We start from the raw sequence: 20,870 nt of genomic DNA on the forward strand, positions 1-20,870 counted from the left end.
AGGAAATAAATGGATGCATAAAAAACAATGACTTCATATTATTGGCAAATGGCAACAAGATTCCAAACACAAGGTAATATATAGTGCCTTTAGCAGACTGATAAGAGATATGCCCACCTGGTTGGTCTTCTGCTGTGGGCTGAAGAAGGCTGCAGCCTGCTGCTTCATGAAGAGACCCTGCTGATGCTGGGGCGTGGCCATGGGCTGCGAAGGGGCGGTCTGAGCCAGTGGGGATGTGGCCTGTGCAGCAGGCACCTGCTGGACTAATTGAACAGCAACAGCCGGCTGGGCAGCGCCTAAAACACCTGTAGTACAGGGGAAAAGATGGCTGTCTTGGAAGGATGACATTGATAACAATTGACTAAAACAGACAAGCTTGCAGCTCCTATCGGTCTCTATACAAGCAGATGGACAGAAGGGCTCAGATAGACTATAGGTGTCACCAAGGGCTCATTAATAGACTATTAAAGCCTTGTCCGGACGGACAAATTGAACCACTGGGATTACAAGGCCATGTTATGTCAGCCAAACACGTGGAACAGTTCAATACATCAAGCTCAATACAGGATGTCTATCTCGGTGAGTGTTTTGTTACAGGATTAGAGACTTTCCCTGCTTGCAGGCCTCAGCTCTCTGCTCACCACATTATCAGGTCCTTGTGGTTCAAGCTTTGACTGAGAAACAAAGAAGGCACAGAGGGTAGTGTGTGCGTACCTCCTGCAGCCACGCTGGGTCTCTTGCGTGGGGTGAGGGCCGGCTGGATGGGCAGGATGCCTATGGGCTGGGCCCCTCCAGCTTTGGGTCGTGACCGGGGCGTGATGGACGTCTCCGTTGTGGGGACAGGGTCTGAGAGCCTGGGAGGGGAGCGGAAGGGCAAGACAGGTTATCATTGCCGGAGCTTTACATCTGTAACTATAATTTAAAAAAGGGATTCTCATGCTCCTCACTTACCTGGCTTTGGATTGACTCTTTTTGGCCACAGCTTCGCTGGCTCTGATTGGTTCAGGAAGTTTTGTAGGAATAGGATAGTTCTGTGAAGGTGAGAAGAGTTTCAGTACTATGCTTAGATATACTACTCAATTTAAATCAATCAGCTTCACTCAGATTTCTAGTGTAATGGTTTTCCTTTTGTCACAGCGAGGGAACAAGAACCCTTTATCATTATAACTTCTGCATGACATGACTGCAGCAATGTCATGATCAGTTAAAGATTCCATGAATCGGCCTTGAATGTCCACTGGGAATGTGGTCTGAAATGTGCTGTGTCAGATGATTGAGTGCTGACATTGCTCTATCAATGCAAAGCAAAGGGGCCTGGGGGATGGTGGGCAGCCAACTGGCAACAACCACAAAGCCGCTTGCTCCCCCATCCTCTGGCATTTTGCAATAGACTTATGTTGCTTTCCAAAAAGATTAGACATGAATACAACATCTTAGTAAAATGTGAAAGCTTCTTACATTTTAAATAAAATAACATTAAGTACAGTGCCTTACATACAGTGAGGGAAAAAAGTATTTGATCCCCTGCTGATTTTGTACGTTTGCCCACTGACAAAGAAATGATCAGTCTATAATTTTAATGGTAGGTTTATTTGAACAGTGAGAGACAGAATAACAACAACAAAATCCAGAAAAACGCATGTCAAAAATGTTATAAATTGATTTGCATTTTAATGAGGGAAATAAGTATTTGACCCCTCTGCAAAACATGACTTAGTACTTGGTGGCAAAACCCTTGTTGGCAATCACAGAGGTCAGATGTTTCTTGTAGTTGGCCACCAGGTTTGCTCACATCTCAGGAGGGATTTTGTCCCACTCCTCTTTGCAGATCTTCTCCAAGTCATTAAGGTTTCGAGGCTGATGTTTGTCAACTCGAACCTTCAGCTCCCTCCACAGATTTTCTATGTGATTAAGGTCTGGAGACTGGCTAGGCCACTCCAGGACCTTAATGTGCTTCTTCTTGAGCCACTCCTTTGTTGCCTTGGCCGTGTGTTTTGGGTCATTGTCATGCTGGAATACCCATTCACGACCCATTTTCAATGCCCTGGCTGAGGGAAGGAGGTTCTCACCCAAGATTTGACGGTACATGGCCCCGTCCATCGTCCCTTTGATGCGGTGAAGTTGTCATGTCCCCTTAGCAGATAAACACCCCCAAAGCATAATGTTTCCACCTCCATGTTTGACGGTGGGGATGGTGTTCTTGGGGTCATAGGCAGCATTCCTCCTCCTCCAAACACGGCGAGTTGAGTTGATGCCAAAGAGCTCAATTTTGGTCTCATCTGACCACAACACTTTCACCCAGTTCTCCTCTGAATCATTCAGATGTTCATTGGCAAACCTCAGACGGCCCTGTATATGCGATTTCTTGAGCAGGGGGACCTTGCGGGCGCTGCAGGATTTCAGTCCTTCACGGCATAGTGTGTTACCAATTGTTTTCTTGGTGACTATGGTCCCAGCTGCCTTGAGATCATTGACAAGATCCTCCCGTGTAGTTCTGGGCTGATTCCTCACCGTTCTCATGATCATTGCAACTCCACGAGGTGAGATCTTGCATGGAGCCCCAGGCCGAGGGAGATTGACAGTTCTTTTGTGTTTCTTCCATTTGCGAATAATCGCACCAACTGTTGTCACCTTCTCACCAAGCTGCTTGGCGATGGTCTTGTAGCCCATTCCAGCCTTGTGTAGGTCTACAATCTTGTCCCGGACATCCTTGGAGAGCTCTTTGGTCTTGGCCATGGTGGAGAGTTTGGAATCTGATTGATTGATTGCTTCTGTGGACAGGTGTCTTTTATACAGGTAACAAGCTGAGATTAGGAGCACTCCCTTAAGAGTGTGCTCCTAATCTCAGCTCGTTACCTGTATAAAAGACACCTGGGAGCCAGAAATCTTTTCTGATTGAGAGGGGGTCAAATACTTATTTCCCTCATTAAAATGCAAATCAATTTATAACATTTTTGATATGCGTTTTTCTGGATTTTTTTGTTGTTATTCTGTCTCTCACTGTTCAAATAAACCTACCATTAAAATTATAGACTGATCATTTCTTTGTCAGTGGGCAAACGTACAAAATCAGCAGGGGATCAAATACTTTTTTCCCTCACTGTATCATCTCTTACTTTCAATGATTGACTTACACCTGGCATTTGGAGAGCAAGGTAACAATTCAGATAAAGTTAAAAGTTCCTCTACATTATGACCCTTTGAATTATTTGGTTGTAACCTTCGTCTCCGGGGAGATTTTCTAGTCCTGTTGTCATTACTGATGATGAGGTGACTTACATGTATGTTCTGGATGGGGCATTCGATACGGGCCAGCTTGAAGGCGAAGTAGGACACTTGATAGATATCTGGTCTCTTTTCAGGGTCAGGCTCCAGCATGTATCCTGATGAATGGAAGAAAATATGGTTGGTAATTATCATACTGATACAGTGCATTCTGAAAGTTCAGACCATTTGACTTTTTCCACATTTTGTTACGTTACAGCCTTATTCTAAAATGGATTTATTCCCCCTCAATCTAAACACAGTACCCCATAATGACAAAGCGAACAGTTTAGAAAATGTTGCACATTTATAAAGTATTCAGACCCTTTGCTTTGAGACTCGAAATTGAGCTCATGTGCATCCTGTTTACATTTAATCCACATTTGGTAAATTCAATTGATTGGACATGATTTGGAAAGGCACACACCAGTCTATATAAAAGTCCCACAGTTGACAGTGCACGTCAAAGCAAAAACCAAGCCATGAGGTTGAAGGAACTGTCCGTAGAGGCACAGATCTGTGGAAGGGTACAAAAACATTTCTGCAGCATTGAAGGTCCAAGAACACAGTGGCCTCCATCATTCTTTAATGGAAGAAGTTTGGAACCGCCAAGACTCTTCCTAGACCTGGCCGCTGGCCAAACTGAGCAATCGGGGGAGAAGGAGGTTCTTGGTCAGGGAGGTGACCAAGAACCCGATGGTCACTGACAGAGCTCCACAGTTCCTATATGGAGATGGGAGAATCTTCCAGAAGGACAACAATCTCTGCAGCACTCCACCAATCATGCCTTTATGGTAGTGGCCAGACGGAAGCCACTCCTCAGTAAAAGACACATTACAGCCCGCTTAAAGTTTGCCAAAAGGCACCTAAAGGACTCTCAGACCATGAGAAACAAGATTCTCTGGTCTGATGATACCAAGATTGAACTCTTTGGCCTGAATGCCAAGCGTCACGTCTGGAGGAAACCTGGCACCATCCCTACGGTGAAGCATGGTGGTGGCAGCATCATGCTGTGGGGATGTTTTTCAGCGGCAGGGACTGGGAGACTAGTCAGGATCGAGTGAAAGATGAACGGAGCAAAGTATAGAGAGATCCTTGATGAAACCCTGCTCCAGAGCACTCAGGACCTCAGATTGGGGCGAAGGTTCACCTTCCAACAGGACAACAACCCTAAGCACACAGCCAAGACAATGCAGGAGTGGCTTCGGGTCAAGTCTCTGAATGTCCTTGAGTGGCCCAGCCAGAACCCGGACTTGAACCCAATCAAACATCTCTGGAGAGACCTGGAAATAGCTGTGCAGCGACGCTCCCCATCCAACCTGACAGAGCTTGAGAGGATCTGCAGAGAAGAATGGGAGAAACTCCCCACATACAGGTGTGTCAAGCTTGTAGCATCATACCCAAGAAGACTCAAGGCTGTAATCGCTGCCAAAGGTGCTTCAACAAAGTACTGAGTAAAGGGTCTGAATACTTACGTAAATGTGATATTTCAGTTTCCTATTTTGAATAGATTTGCTTTGTCATTATGGGGTATTGTGTGTAGATTGATGAGGGGGGAAAAACTATTTAATCCATTATAGAATAAGGCTGTAACGTAATAAAATGTGGGAAAATCCAAGGGGTTTGAATACTTTCCGAATGCACTGTATATTTATCTCTTTGGACTAAAGGACTTGCACTGTGAAAGAGAGAAGGGGCACAGAGAGAAAGACAGAGCCAGAAAGACAACTCTCTTACATACGAACGCACAGACCATTCAGTAGGAGTTGACAGGGAGGATGGCTACTCACTGATGAGGCAGTGCATGTCCTGGGAGTAGCGGGAGTTGTCTGGAATAGTGAAGCTGCCATCACAGATGGCCACCTGGCTCTCCCCAAACGGCAGGGTGAAGTAGCACAGTTTATACAGCAGGCAGCCCATAGCCTGTAGAGACAGCACAGTGCACATCAGGACACCTTTTATTACCTGGCATCAAGCCAACATAACTCTATAGTGGAGAGAAACCAGTCATAATCTCTCATGGCGATTCAGCAGTATGCCAACTCACCCAGATGTCTGCCTTTGTAGTGATGACCATGCCATTGTAAAGGTTGATCATCTCTGGGGCTCGGTATGACAGAGTAGTGTACCTTAAGGTGGGGAAGCAAGGGAGCACACTAATTTAGGAAGGACTTCAATTGCAGATAAATGTCCTCAATAGGGTTCACTTGGCACAGTTAATCCACAACATCCCAACCGGTTGTACTTGTTGGTTCACTAGACTAAAACTATCAAACCACTCCCATGAGTTCAGTATTCCAGTTGAGGTGAAGCTCTTCAGAATCACTCACTTCTTGATTTCCTCTTCCACCAGTGGCACGCCCTCTGTCTGAGGGTCCTGGAAGCGGTTGGTGGCGCTGCCAAAGTCACACAGCACGTAGTGTCCCCGGTCATGGAGTAGGATATTCTCCACCTGCAGAGGAGATAGAGACACAAAGATGACTGCTGAGACAGGTGACTCCTGAGACAGGTGACTCCTGAGTTGATCTTTGAATGGTGTGTAACATATTTATACACTTCATGGTTCACTTCTCATGCTGGGACACATATATGCAGCTAGGACATTTATTAAAGACAAACAGATAAAGAAGACATGATAAAGGCAAGTGTGAGTAGGGTGCAGACTCTGAGGGTGTGTGTGAAGTGCTCGTGCCTTGAGATCTCGATGGATGATTGGCGTCTTGCACTGGTGGAGGCGGGCCACGGCCTCGCAGGTGTCACAGAAGATCTGCAGCACCTCTGCCTCAGTGAAGCCTGTCTGCAGACGCTGGTTCATCAGGTTCACCACCTGACCACCTGCAACAAACCAGGGAGGACTTACAATGGGTTTGGAAACAAAGTAGATACGCTCCTGTCATGGTATGAGGTTTGTACACTAATGAAACCACTAAAGTGATTGATCAGGAAAGAGGGGCAGAATTACCACGACAGAAGTCCATGAGGATGAGGACCTCCCAGACATCTCCTGCTCCCACTGCAGTTATACTGGAGTCCAGGAAACCCACAATGTTCCTGTGGCCCACAAGGTCCCTCTGCACATGCACACACACAATTGGTTAATATTACAAAGAATTTAAATAACCTCATAGGTCTCTGGTTTGCTTTCAAATTCCAAACAGGCTGCCATAACAATGGTGATCTTTGTTTTTTGGATTGCCAGAGTGTATTCTGCTCCTGCTTGCTGAACCTGAGGATCTGCCAAAAGGCTGGAAGTAATAGGGTGCCTTTTGGACATGCAAACGGAAGAAATTAAATTAATCTCTTCTTTCAACATTCAATTGCATGGAGGATATGTTGAGTACGGAACAACAAATATTCTCATCTCAGGCATTAAAATCCTATAAACTAAGAGCATTTTACATTTACATTTACATTTTAGTCATTTAGCAGACGCTCTTATCCAGAGCGACTTACAGTTAGTGAGTGCATACATTTTTATTTTTTATACTGGAATCGAACCCACAACCCTGGCGTTGCAAATGCCATGCTCTACCAACTGAGCTACATCCCTACCTCATATGCACCCAATAATACCACTGTGTGATAACACTTTCACACTGTCATGCCAACCTGTGTGTGCGCGCAAAAGAGAGAGCGAGAAACATAAAAATGAGCCTACAACCCAAAAAGTGTTTGAGAAATATTTTCTTATTCAGGTGTATAGCCAGTGAGAACAGACAGTTTGATGGAATACTTGGTTACAGTAGGAGGGTGAAGTAGTAGCAAGACAACACAGACACCAGATCACCTCGGTAACCATGGCATCCCTCTGTAGTCGAACTAAGCTAGACACATCAGAAGCTACCATAACAGATTTTATCTGCACTTGTTCCACACTGTCAACCCTGTTACGGACACTTATGTAACTGCTTAACTATTATTTAAAATTCATGTTAGAGATAAATCCAACATTTTCTCATTGATCAAGTCTCCCTTGTACAAATAAACTCACGTATAATATCAAAGTGATAAAGTCACCTTTGGGCCTCGTTGAGGTTTTAGGTGAAGATCGGCCATTACTCCTCATGTTGTGAAGAGCATGGGACCACATGGTGTTCATGAAATTAGGAATTATACATGTTCCACACATAACGAAAGTTAAATCAAATTAAAGTTGATATGTTGAACTTGACCACCTCAGTTAAAGTTGATAAAACAATTATAAATAGACCAAAAAGACAGAGAAGACCTACTTCCTTTTCCACCATGCTGTTCAGAGGCCTCAAACAATGTCACTTGCTGTGAATAATTTAACTTGGTGGAATGGTCCATTATTTTAAAGGAGTAAATTGTTTGCATAACAGGGTTGGCCTTAAAATGAGGGACAGACGTAAATACATCACCAATCACATGAATATAAATAATAACCTTCAGAAATGACTGTCAAAGCAGCAAAATAACTAGGCCTTTACAATGGTGGTGAAACTTGGAGACATTTGGGGATTAAGTGAGTTGAAATCTTCCTAGAAGTGACAGGGTTGATGGAGGGACATGTCAAAATGCTGAATTTTGGCACTATAGCCATTATTCATATTAAAAATCAGATCTATTGAATTCTTCATGTGGTCTATATTATAGTGTACTTCATTTAATATGACAGGCTTTTAAAATTCAATATTGGTGCATTATTTCTACTTAAAATATAAAAGGGACGCAAAAGGCACCCATTTCGTGGAACGACCCAATAATGATAGTCATCCTGTACCAATAATGCCCCCCAGGGTGTGGCTGCAGGGGCTGGTTATCTTACAGCATGGCCTCAAGTTAGGGAACTGAGGCCCAAGGGGGTGGGGGAGTTTATCTGCATGAATTCCAACTCAACATATTCAGCAGCAGGCTCTAACTGAGCTAAGAGTGTGACTCAGTTACTACACACCTTTCTGCTCCCTCTCTCTCTCTCTCCCTCCCTCCCTCCCTCCCTGTATATGTTTGTTTAAGTTAGTTTTGTCAACCCCCCCCCCTTCCATAGTCAGCAACTCTCTCCCATATCACCTCTTCCAGAATAGAAACACAATCCTATTATTTTATTTGTGTAGTTTTATCTGTGTGGTTCTACATCAGCTTCACTACAGCAGTGGCACAGTGATTTGCCCCCTTTGTGAAGCCCATTTGTCTGAGAGAGCCTGTGCATTATAAAGGTAGACAGGGTGACAGACTGAGCAGAACTCCAGCCCAGAGCCGGTTCTCACCATGATCTGGATCTCTAGCTTGCAGATATGCAGGTCGTGCTCGTTGTTGACGTACATCCTCTTCAGGGCACAGCGCACCCCCTGGTGGGTCCGCACCAGGAACACAATGGCAAAGCCTCCTGGAGAGAGAAAGATTTCAGCATTGACCTTTGACTGAGTGGCACAGGTCACCACTGAGGCCACCTGCGTTGTCAGCTAACCTAACAGAATACAATAAACACAAGAGACCAGCTAAATATGGAGCGACAAAAATGTTTGTTTTGTGACGCTGGTTTCCCCTCGAGCCAAATGGCTAAATGACGAGCTTCGCTTTGACCTTGACAAATGTCAGTAACAGTGACTGAATTAGCACAGAGTCATGGCCAGTCAGCCTGGATGAGTCAAAGCTGCTGATACTGCATAGTGGCTGACTGGGAGTACAGCAGAGCAGAGCAGGCCTCCTTCAGTCGGTCCATTACCTCATCATGACAGCAGCACACCACACAACACTGGAAACGTTCATCCTCTCTCTCATATAAACTTCTGAAATAAATACACACTGTATGACCCCGGATAAACAGTGGCAGAGCTAGCTGGGAAGAAATGTTGTGAAATCTGTGTTCAGTCAGAGGGGTGGATTAAACTGTGGTAAAGGAAGGCTCAAAATAGCATTGGTGAGTCAGCAGTAGAGATGAGAATCAGAGGAAGACTGCAGGAAGCAGAGCAGCCGCACTGTGACTGGAGAAGGTGAAGTGTGAGTGAGAGTCCATCATCCGACTATTAGAGGCACATTGGGCTGACACACAGGGCAGTCGGCACGGCTCCAAAACAGCCCTTTTGTCTGGGTCTCTCCATTTCTCTCCCTCTCGCCTGCTAATTCAGACATATGCAGATACACAAAACCATGAGTGATTGTGTGGCTGGCTGTGCACACTATTTGTTTCTGGTGAACCAGGAGGCAGTGCTGGCTTGCTGTGATCCATGGGTGATACAACACTGGGCTCTTTCATCTACACACCATTCACACAGTGAGGGGGCTAGCGTTGCCTCCATAAAGAATAACACCAGTCTGGAACCAAACATACTGAGCATGCATCTTAGCTAGAATTTTCTCACATTGTTCAAAGAGAGGTAAAACAGTAGTGCATTATGTCAGTGATGCAGATATGGTGTTTCGAAGGATTGGTGGCTCTACAGTGTTATTGCAGCACAGCACTGTAAGGTGTGGGTAGTATTTGTGTCTGATTACAGGCTAGTAAAAGGTGAGCTAATGCTCTGAGGGGTTGGTTGAGAGCTCTGCTGTGCTGCTGCATTGACATGCACTAGGCTAACTCAGCACCTCCCGGGCTGGCCTGCATCTGGCTGGCCCACAGCCTCCACTGGCTGAGCTGGAGGGATCAGAGCAGAGGCAGATATGGGCCAGGATCAAGTTTCACTAATCTGAAAAAGAAATTGACTTCCTATTGGTTGTTCTCTCTTCTGCATCCACACACAAGCACCATAAACACTTCACAGTGGCTCCTCACCCTGCACCACAGACAACAGGCTTGTCTGTCCTCCTGAACCTTGTAGATTATTCTTTAAAAAAGGGGCCTTCATGCTCTGGGCAGAATCAATACAAACTGGGAGGTGGCTGTGTATGTGAATACAGAGCACCTGCAGCCTATAAAACAAGCGAGGTCCAAATCATTGAGAGCATTTTATTGGACAACTGCTTCCTTGTCTATTTCTACTGCTGGCACAGCTAAAGCATTTCAACCCTGCAGCGAGTCTCTGGCCATGTCCAGAATCTGGCTTGCCTGCTACTTAGTTAAAAGGCATACTGTGTACTACATACTATTTAGCAGTTACCATCAGTTACAGCTTCATATGAAGCAGAAAGGATCGTCCGTAGCCCCACCCAGTGACCTTTCATGTTGTTGTTTTGGGCTAATGTTAGCCAAGTAGCTAGCATTTGGAGTAATCTTGAGTGTACCGTAAGGCCTACGCATGTATCAACTGAAGAGTCACCTGAAGCTTGAGAGGAATGGGAGATGCATAATGAGGATGACTGGCTACTACTCTGAACTGTGTGTGGTAACCACCCAGAACTGATGAGGCGTCACACAAGTGGGTGCCATACATTGTGAAGGAGAAGTCTAGTGGCTACAAGACTCAGGCTGGTTCCCAGAGTAGCCCTCTACAAGATCGTCACCAGACTCAATCTTCATCAACCATCTCCATGACCACCTTCCTCTGATCAAGCCATGCACTGTCCCTCTCCATCTTTGGAGGATGCATGCACTCAGACTTGGCCTCTATTGGTTGACCTAGCCAACTATAGTTATGCTACTCATGCTTGTTTGTTTTTTGCTTTTGATGCGCTTTGGAATTATGAAAAGTGCTATTGAAATGTAATCAATTATTATACCAAAGATGGTTTATTTAGTTTAGTAGAGCAAAAAGCTCTGACAAAGGCCAAGAGGCCAACACCTAAGCTTCAATAAAAAAGTGATACTAGCAAGTGCAGTGTGCGGGTTTCTTTTTTGTTTACACTTATCTAATTGTTATTATACACTGGGTGGTTTGAGCCCTGAATGCTGATTGGCTGACATCCGTGGTATATCAGACCGTATACCACGGGTATGACAAAAGTTATTTTTACTGCTCCAATTACGTTGGTAACCAGTTTATAATAGCAATAAGGCACCTCTGGGATTTGTGGTATATGGCCAATATACCATGGCTAAGGGCTGTATCCAGGAACTCCGCGTTGCATTGCGCTTAAGAACACTCCTTAGCCGTGGTATATCGGCCATATACCACACCCCCTCGGGCCTTATTGCTTACCCATGCACCAGCAACAAGATAGCTCAGATTTGCGAGTGCATTTTTTAAATGTTGAAATGTTGAAAGTAAAACACACCAACAGTAGATGTACCGGTATCAATTATTATTATTTTTTATTACAAACAATAAACACTTTTTGATGAGAACTTAAATCCACTTTGGGTTTTACAAAAGGAAAATGAATAAATTAAAGGGATACTTCCAGATTTTGGCAATGAGGCCCTTTATCTACTTCCCCAGAGTCAGATGAACTTGTGGATACCATTTGTATGTCTCTGTGTCCAGTATGGAGGACGTTAAACTAGCATTAGAGCAACGACTGGAATTATTTGGGTATCTACTAGCATGCTAGCAGATCGCACAATGACTGGAAGTCTATGGGTAATGCTCGTTAACGCAACTTCGAGTAGCTAGCTTTACTAAAGGCACAGCAGGCAGCAGATCTGTTTTCAAAGAAGTAATGTGACAATTAAATAGTCGTGATCATTTTAAGGAGAACAAAAAAACGACTTCCATCTGAAGACCACCGCAGAAGCTTCGCTATTCGCTATCTTGCAAGTCGTCTACTCAAAGAGATCTAGCTATCAAAACTTGCAGCCCCCCTCTTCCAATGCATTTTAAATTCCCGAAAAGTGTGCAGCGAATTTTACTAGAGGAAAAGCCGAAATTAGTATAACATCCTGGCATTTAAACGACACTAGATTTTCAAAAATGCACATAATATAACACTTCCTATTTCCGCATACTCAAACGGCCTACTATTTAAGACGCAAGTATGGGCCTACGGACACAGGCCTCGGTCTTTATTACTCACTCGGACAGACACAAACACAGTCAGTCCTATTAGAGGAGGCTGCTGCTGCTGCTCAGAGAGGCCTGTGGGTAGCCAGCCCCGTGCTCTCCCAGGCCAGAATGCCGTGTGTTGCTGCTTGCGCTGAGCAATGCCCTGGGCTGAGTCATCCAGCTCGCCTCGCATCACTAAGCCAAGGACATGGTATTAGTAAATGTATGACCCATGGGCCAGGCTAAAATCAACTCCCTTCTGTATTTTCTATTCATCACAGCTGCACTATAATTAATCACCATAGACCTAAGTATTGAGTATTAAAGACAGAATGAGGAAGATGAGTTGAAAGAAACCCCATGCGGCTTATTTATGATTGACCGCTTTGAGAACTTTTTAAATAGGCTGTCTCAGCAGTTTGTACTGTCTCATATGAACAAGTTCAAACACATTCATGCAAATGTATGCAAAATAGTGTATCCAGCAAAGCTTGTTTTGTGCCTGAATCAAATTGAACATCAGAATACACTGTGAGGGCAAGTACACAAACATGTAGATGTAAACACTCCAGAGTCTGTGTGTGTGTGTGTGTGTGTGTGTGTGTGTGTGTGTGGTCCTGCCTCAGCTGATGTTGGGTTTGCCCTGCCAAGCACCTGCTAGTTCGCGCCTTCTAATCTCGGGCGCCTGCATGAAATTAGAGGGATTAGCAACCTTCTTAAATTACATGCACCAGCACACTGACTCTTACCAGACTGGACAGGCCAACAACAAGAGCTACAAAATACCCCTTTAACACTGATGACAGTCAGTATAATACCCTGCTGTCCACTCAACCAAACACATACAAATAGAAACACTTTTTGGATACAGTTCAGTAAACTGCAATGGAGCTTGTGTAACAGCATGTAGCCTACTATAAATAAACACGACTACTATATTGTTTACAAACATGCTCACTGAGGAGTATGCATTACCCTGCATTCTGCATTGAGAAGACAATTCTACTGGCAATGTCTTGTCTCCAGTAGGCATTAATATTAAACCAGCTTGCACCAGCTGATACTAATTGGTGAATAGAAAAATTAAAAGACAGCCAGTTTAAAAGTCGAGCCTTGCATTTTCCCCAGTATGCCCCAGTGGCTGCATTGTGTGTGTGATGGTGGCAGCAGCAGCAGCAGGAAAGCTTCCTCCATGACAATGCCAGTCATATATGGATGACTACACTTGATACTTACATGCGACTTCTGCTATCAGAATACGAAGACCGCATTGAAAAGACGGGTCTAGACGCACAAAAGTCGCTTTGTGGTCTGATTGTGTTCAGATCTGGCTGACCACTTCAGGAGGTGGTCAGGGATGCATTGTGTGCAGATTTATCCTCAGTCTGGACACATTCAGGCTACCGAAAGCACATACAGTGTGCGACGTCATCAGCACTCTTCCCACAAAACGTGTGTTTTGGGACCGAGAGGCACCTTTTCATTATAACGTTGGAAGAAATACGTTCCTAGCGTATGAAGAACGTCTTCGCAAAACTATTTATTGTTTGGCTAGAGTTATGCTAACCCGTTTGCAATCCCTTTAGTGTTGCTTGCTAGCTTGCTACAGAGGTTTGCTGGCTAGTTAGCGACTGCCATCAGTTGTGTTATCATACTTTGACTATTCCACCGTTTGTAGAACGCATACTGGCATTTGAATATAGTGTGGGAAAAGGGAATCTGGACACGGTAGACACATTTAAATGTAGGTGTTAGTGCATGACGCGTTTGGAATTCCATGATCAGAACGACATGGTCAGAATACGAAAGCTGCATGAACTGTCAAGTCTAGACACAGACATAGAGCACTGGAGAGGGCTAGTGTTACCATACCAGCAGTAATATTATGATGTAAGCTGGAGCAAATGGCCAACCTTGTTTATTGTAAAGAGAAAGTGTTGCGGCTAGGGATGACAATTTCGGTAATTTTTGCTGCCGACTAACTGACCCTCAATAACCGGTCAAAACGATTACATTTTTTTCAAATAGTAAAATGACATGACCAACAGAAAATACTATCTGAGATCTGTATACAATGACGAGATGCTTATTATGCTTCTGCCCTAACAATGGGAGTCATCCCAAGGCTGGAAGGCAGGCAACAAGCTTAGGCCCAAAATAAGCCCATAGAAACACATTGGGCTTATTTTGGACAGATTTTGGCGAGAGCGAAACCTCTCGTTTGTCTCTTCCTCTCTGATACTATGCATGCATACAAGGACCGGACATTTTCACTAAGAACTTAATGGAAACGTGCAAAAATAGCAAGCCTATAGTCTTATAGTTCAAAAGGCTATATTTGCCAAAATGCAATTCGCAGAAAACACTGTTCTAACCAGAGCACCTAATGTGAGCAGTTGTGACAGATATTAAAAACTCTGTTAGAAACTTAGAAAGAGGGGGAATCTAATAGCAACAACTATGATGGGTTGCTAATATGACTAAGATTGTGCCTTTGGCTTATGGACAACGAAATAAAGTTGATATGAAAACCAACAGAACAGGAGAGAAATGCTGGTTAATGGCACAAGGAAGTCTTTATAAGATAATTGCCTCCACGTTTCTATGGATGGATTTTCACACTTTGAACCAAGGTAAGACATGCTTCATTATTTGAAGTAAAGTAAAACGCTCAGGTTTCAAAACATTATACTGCCTCAAGCTCACATTGCAAAGTGGTGTGTGACGTGCTGATGGTCAACTGTAGGCAGGCTATAGCCTATACACCCGAATGGTGAATGGGAGGCGCACTTTAATTACGATTTGAGATTGAGAAATAAAAATAGATCCTTTTCAATCGTGGCCAACAAAGTTTTTTAACACACGATTGCATTTAGAATGGGTATTTGTTGCGCAATGACTGGGCTTACAAAAGCAGGTTTCACTCCTGTAGCCTACAGGCTTTTGAGGAGCTACTCTCCTGCTGTCTGACATGTGGTAGGCAATTCTACTCCTCAAAGTACGCTCTCTATGATGTGCATGTGTGATAAATATAATGCATGAAAACTAATGAAGATACACACGCGCTAATTTGATTCCACAATATTATGCAAATTACCCTATAGACCGTTAAGCAAGGGCGCAACTTTGGTTTTAGAAGTGGTGGGGACAAAAACATATATATTTTTATCCAGTTGGATAAACACTCTAAACAGCCTACCCGACTGCTCGGAGGCGTCCGTATGGTTGTAAAGCACACCATTGCCTCGTTTTGGATCACATTCCAATGATAAAACTGGGGGGGGGGGACAAAAATGCAATTTCAGAATGTGGGGGCCCCGGTGAAAGTCGCACCCTGCCGATAAGCATGACCGGTCAAACATATTTTCGGTGGCTAACCAATTAACGGTTAACCGCTAACATCCCTAGTTGCAGCTAAATGCTTTTTGGTTTTCGGTTTGCTGAGTGAACAGGGGTAAAGCAGCTTTTTAAATTCCTGCAAATGTGACCCAGCAATACCTCAAAACCATCTGAACAAACAACCTGACTGGAGAGAAAATCTACAGCCAGGAAACATGATCCCTCGAAAAACATTCCAACTGTAATTTGTCAAAATGTGCGATTTCTAATGGAGAGCAGGAGTGGTTTGAGTGAGTCAGATCAGCTGGTTCACCACTGGTCCCAGATCAGTAAACCACATCAGCATACAGAAAGCAGCCTGTTCATGCATGGTTTGAGAATATACAGAAAGTTATCCATTTCATGTTATACTGAGCTGTTTCACTGTGAATTGATTGTACCATCCAACAACCCCCATGTGTCACTGTCCCCTCTGAATGGCACACTCACTTTCATAGAGGAGTAGTCCTAAGCCTGCTGAGGACTGAAGGTGAGGATATCCAGGCCATAGAGATAATTTAATAGTACGTTTTTATATATCATACTTTATAAGTATTGTAATTCCTAATTCTATGATCCAGGCATTTAACCAGGCGTGGTGCGGACCGACAGATGGTGCCCATCTATACCAGTGATGAATAAATCACACTGTCCATCCATTATTCAGCAACAGGCCATCTCAGCTGACAAAATGGCACATTCACTTTGACCATGGTTTGTGGATCAGCATAGCATTGTCCCTAAAGCAGAGCACCAGTGTGTGGGACAAACAACGTTGGGCTCAGCAGACTAGACAGTGAGGGTGTAAATAGCCCATTGACGCGACGGTACTGTGTAGAGCCCTCAAACTCAACTCTGGACCTCGAAGTCAGTTCCAGTGCATTTCTTAACTGTTCCCCTCTAAATCAGGAACTGATAGTAGTGCTGAGGTAGTTTCGGTTCGATTACTATGCTGTAACACAGAATAAAAATTAATAAAAGTATCATGATGGTAGGCCTTGTGACTGCCCATTACTGCTTATCACTTATTAACATGACTTTAATAAAATATTTAAGTTATGTATATTACATATGTTTTATTTGATTACTTTATTATTTAATTCCAAGTCATCTCATCTCTATAGAGCTGCTGCCTATGCTGTCAGACAAAAATCACTATTTTTTGTAGTTCTTCAAAGTAAATAAAGCATACTTTTATGACGGGGAAGAAACCTTGACAAACAATAGGGACAACCCATCAGATTAGACTAGACTTTGAGTAGTTTTACTAAAGAGCCAATGCTAGCATGCATCTTAACAGTGCAACAGAGCCTATTAATAGTCTGGATTCTGACCTAGGCTTGTCCTATATTTGGCATATTACAGTAAGTCCAGACTCACCGGTTTCACAAAGCTACCAAACATATTAAAAAAGACCCAGTAAAAACAATGAGTCCAGGGATGTCAGAGATACTTATACAGTCACTAGTAGGAGGCAGGATCTGTGTGTTGTGTTCAACTGTAGGAACGACAAAGACAAGATGATCAACGTCATGTGACAAAAGAGAACATACAACGCTCAAAGGGTAAGGTGTGTCAGTGAGGGTGTTCGGTTAAGCTGAACCGCGGTGCACCGGGCTATGGCCCGTGACTTGAACGGACAAAAACGTTGAGGGAGGAGTGCCCTTCTCAAATCGAACAGTAATCTGCGCCGCTTGGTCATGTGTCAACAAGGCAGCATGATGCATCGTTCAGAGACATACAACATCTCTTTTCCATCAAATATACTCCCCTACGTATTTATTTGGACAGTGAAGCTAAAACTTTGAATTTGTCTCTATACTCCGGCATTTTGGATTTAAGATTTAAATTTTTTTATATGGAGGCGACAGTACAGAATGTCACCTTATATTTGAAGTATATTCATACATGTCTGTTTGACCGTTTAGAAATTAATGCACTTTATGCATCTAGTCCCCCAATTTGAAGGAGTCATAAGTATTTGGACAAATTGAGTCAAAAGTTTAGTATTTGGTCCCATATTCCTAGCATTCAATGATTACATCAATCTTGTGACTCTACAAACTTGTTGGACGCATTTGCAGATTTTTTGGTTGAGTTTCAGATTATTTTGGGCCCAATATAAATAATAATAATATAAAAATAATACATTTAATTTGTATGGCGCTTTTCATTACAGAGTTCTCAAAGCTCTACTGAGGAAAAACATAAATTAGATATAATAAAAACTACATACATTTAGAATCAAGGCAGGTAATATAGCAATAGTGGGCTAGGTGCTAAATGTATTTTATACTAGGACTATGAAATAGAGCACGTAGAAGTGGATTTTAAGGCCAGTTTTAAAAGTTCTGAGCGATGGAGTGGCTCTCAGATGGTCAGGGAGAGCATTCCATAGGCAAGGGGCAGGGGGGAGCAGAAGGCTTGGTCCCCCATAGTTCGGAGACGTGTCTTGGGGACTTGAAGCAAAGAGAAAGTGGTACTCGCTAAGCAAGCAGGGTGACGTCCTTTAGATCTACAGTGCGCTGAGCTCAATACTGGGGTCGCTGTTGAGTAAGTTTTAGGGGGTGAATGTACTCCTCAGCCTGAAACGTATTCCTCAGCCTGAAGTGTCCCCACTTGCGCCAGCGAATAGCTAGCTTTTCACGTGGTGTCGACTGGTAAGACGCTTCAGGAGGGTGGTCACGTGTGCTAGCAAGGCAGAGGTCCTGAGTTCGCGCCAGGTATGGGCCGAATAGGGAGGAAGTGGTACTAGCTAAGCAAGCAGCACGACATCCTTTACAGTGTTTTGGTTGTTTCGGCTTATGTTGTGCCCAATAGATATAAATGGTAAATAATGTATTGTGTGATTTGAGTCACTTTTATTGTAAATAAGAATATAATATTTTTCTGAACACTTCTACATTAACGTGCATGCATGAATGATGAATAGTGAAAAATTCTGAGTGAGAAAGTTAAAGATGGGGGGTATGATATTTATTCCACTGTAACTTTCTCACTCATCATTATTCACAATACATTCATGATTATCCGTAATCATGGTAGCATCCACATTAATGTGAAAGTGTTCAGAAACATATTATAGTCTTATTTACAATAAAAGTAACTCCAAAATGACAATACATTATTACCATTCATTTCTATTAGGCACAACATAATCCGGCTAGTTTGTAGTCACAAGCTTGACGTAGCCAATTTGGTGCTTAACTTTTAAATAAATGTAATTCACAAGTCAATTTGTCCCAATACTTATGACACCTTGAAATATAGGGGAGGGTACTGTATATGTTAGAATTTTCAAACTAGTTTTAATTGGGAAGGCAAACGATGCATTTTTATCAAAAGCAATCACATTTGCATGTGAAGACACAAAATCCTACTCATTACTCCACGTGCTTAACCTGCGTCATTTTTGTTTTGAGCTGACTTCGCTGTCAGCCAAAACGGGTCACCTGGCTCACTCCCGGGAGGCAGCCCGGTTCCAAAACAAATGCAAACAAATGCAATCAACACTAACCTGGTTCACCCGGGGCAATGTTCCAACCAACACTGACGCAAATGCACACACCCATATCAGTCAGTGACCAGAGACAAGCAGCTAACCACCAGAACACTCCAAATCGAATCTGAAAGATAATGTATGGTGTGGAGCAGGTGCTAACCTGCTAACCTAAGTGATAGGCCTCCCCACTCCCTGTTGACTTTACCCCCATGTAGCAAATTGCATTTATACCCTCATCAGAAACTCACGTGTTTGGTTCCCTCTCCATTTGTCATCAAGAGCTGGGACTCAGTCAATGTAATATGTCTGATCAGCCTTAAAATGAATACCTTGTTCCTCCTTGCCTTGAGCAATGGGGGTTAGAGAGGTTAGCCTATTATGTTTGCAATTCATGATGAGGCGAGATTCCAATTCCATGTTCCTCACGCCGTCGCCCACACCCTAGATCCCGTCTCCTTCAGGAAGCAGACTTTCCAGTTTTTAGATTTCCATAATTCTTATCAGTCTGGTGGTCACATTCCAAATGAATCCTGACACCAGCAGTGACACTACAGCTGTCTGAGGAGCTCACAGCTGATACAGTTGTAGACCATGCCCTCCCAAGGCCCCCAGGCATACTGTAAAATTCTGATAACATAATTATTGATAACAGAATATCCCCAATAATATTTCTACGCCAATCAGTTATTCCACAATTTGTAAACAAAAACAGCTAGGCTAGCTAGATCACCAAAGCAAGGGCATTCTTGTCACTAGCGATAGGTAGGGCAATTTAGGGATATATTAGCTTGCCTGGGTGTAATTAATGAAATAGCAGATAAATTACTCTAATGTTACCTCACCTTCAGCAACAGTTTCATCAACGGTCACTTGATACCGTCCAATGGTGAAAACCCGTCCAATGAAACTACCACCGCTGCTGCCGGACCCAGCGCCTCCTCCACCCGCTCCAGAACCAGGCCCGGAACTCACAAGTTCCCGGCGTGAATCGAAGAACTTCTTCATTTTCCGGTGATGTTAGCCAAGTGTCGACTGGTTTGCAATCAATACCTATTCACAATAACGTCTAGATGTTGTTTACTATCAGCTTTGGATAATTGAATGACCGTAGCCAACTTAGGCTAACTAAAGCTATCCTCTTGAAGAGCCTGCTCGTTCGATTTCCAGGCGCTACTAGCTAACAAGGTTTCGACTGTCATAATAGCAAGCTAGTTAAATAGTTAACTAGCTATCAACACACGACGAGATGTCACGGTTAAGCAATGAATAACTGGCTAGTTGTTATTGCTCTCACATTAGCAGCGACTAACCAGTTAGCTAATGACAGCAGTAACAAAAAAGCCCTAGCTGGCTTTGACAATTGCGTTGGCAGCCTGCTAACGTTAGCTAGCTACTCTCGCTAGCTTCTATTTACACACATCTCCACCCATTTTTCAGCGTAAAGGCATTTATTTCACCAGTTTATCGAGAGATCTTTCTTGGTGTTGACTCCTGATTCTCCTCCCTGGTTTATATTCGATAATTAGCTGCCTATCTAGATACTTTGGTGTCCTAGATACTAGCTAGTAATTCATTGCCCGATTTGCTCCCGTAGTATACTTGGCGCAATCAGCGTCTCGTCAGCGACACTAAAAATAAGTACTTCCGGGTCACGGAATTTCGGGAAATTGTCTAAATAAAAGTCCTCCACGTAATAGTAGAAAAGTGTCAATAGCCTGAATTTATTCATGATATATGAAAAATAATTGTATAAACATTAACAATGATTCATATTTGTTCATATTTAAGTGACATAATGACATTTGCATTACATTTGGGTTTTAAACATGTTCCAAGGTCAAATAAATGCCCCTAATGCAAATCACTGTACATGAAATACCTCGGTGCCACGTAAAAGTATTGTAGGG

At 43.4% G+C, this 20,870-nt stretch overlaps 1 protein-coding gene across 20 annotated transcripts in view; it reads right to left on the reverse strand.

Moving 5' to 3' along the window:
- The window catches only part of LOC121530886 (AP2-associated protein kinase 1), a 38,397-nt gene extending 17,827 nt beyond the window's left edge, over positions 1–20,570 (reverse strand). For all 20 annotated transcript variants that reach the window (XM_041836214.2, XM_041836223.2, XM_041836222.2 and 17 more), the window contains exons 1-11: positions 19,806–20,570; positions 8,493–8,611; positions 6,227–6,335; positions 5,957–6,099; positions 5,595–5,716; positions 5,312–5,393; positions 5,055–5,187; positions 3,280–3,383; positions 952–1,031; positions 715–854; positions 118–305 (exon numbers count right to left, since the gene is read on the reverse strand). In XM_041836214.2, the coding sequence (XP_041692148.2) occupies positions 118–305; positions 715–854; positions 952–1,031; positions 3,280–3,383; positions 5,055–5,187; positions 5,312–5,393; positions 5,595–5,716; positions 5,957–6,099; positions 6,227–6,335; positions 8,493–8,611; positions 19,806–19,968 (1,383 nt within the window). In that variant the 5' untranslated portion in view covers positions 19,969–20,570. The remainder of the gene's footprint in view (positions 1–117; positions 306–714; positions 855–951; positions 1,032–3,279; positions 3,384–5,054; positions 5,188–5,311; positions 5,394–5,594; positions 5,717–5,956; positions 6,100–6,226; positions 6,336–8,492; positions 8,612–19,805) is intronic.
- Between the last annotated feature and the right edge of the window lie 300 nt (positions 20,571–20,870).

This window comes from Coregonus clupeaformis, chromosome 18, assembly GCF_020615455.1.
Source record: "Coregonus clupeaformis isolate EN_2021a chromosome 18, ASM2061545v1, whole genome shotgun sequence".
Lineage (NCBI taxonomy): Eukaryota > Metazoa > Chordata > Actinopteri > Salmoniformes > Salmonidae > Coregonus > Coregonus clupeaformis.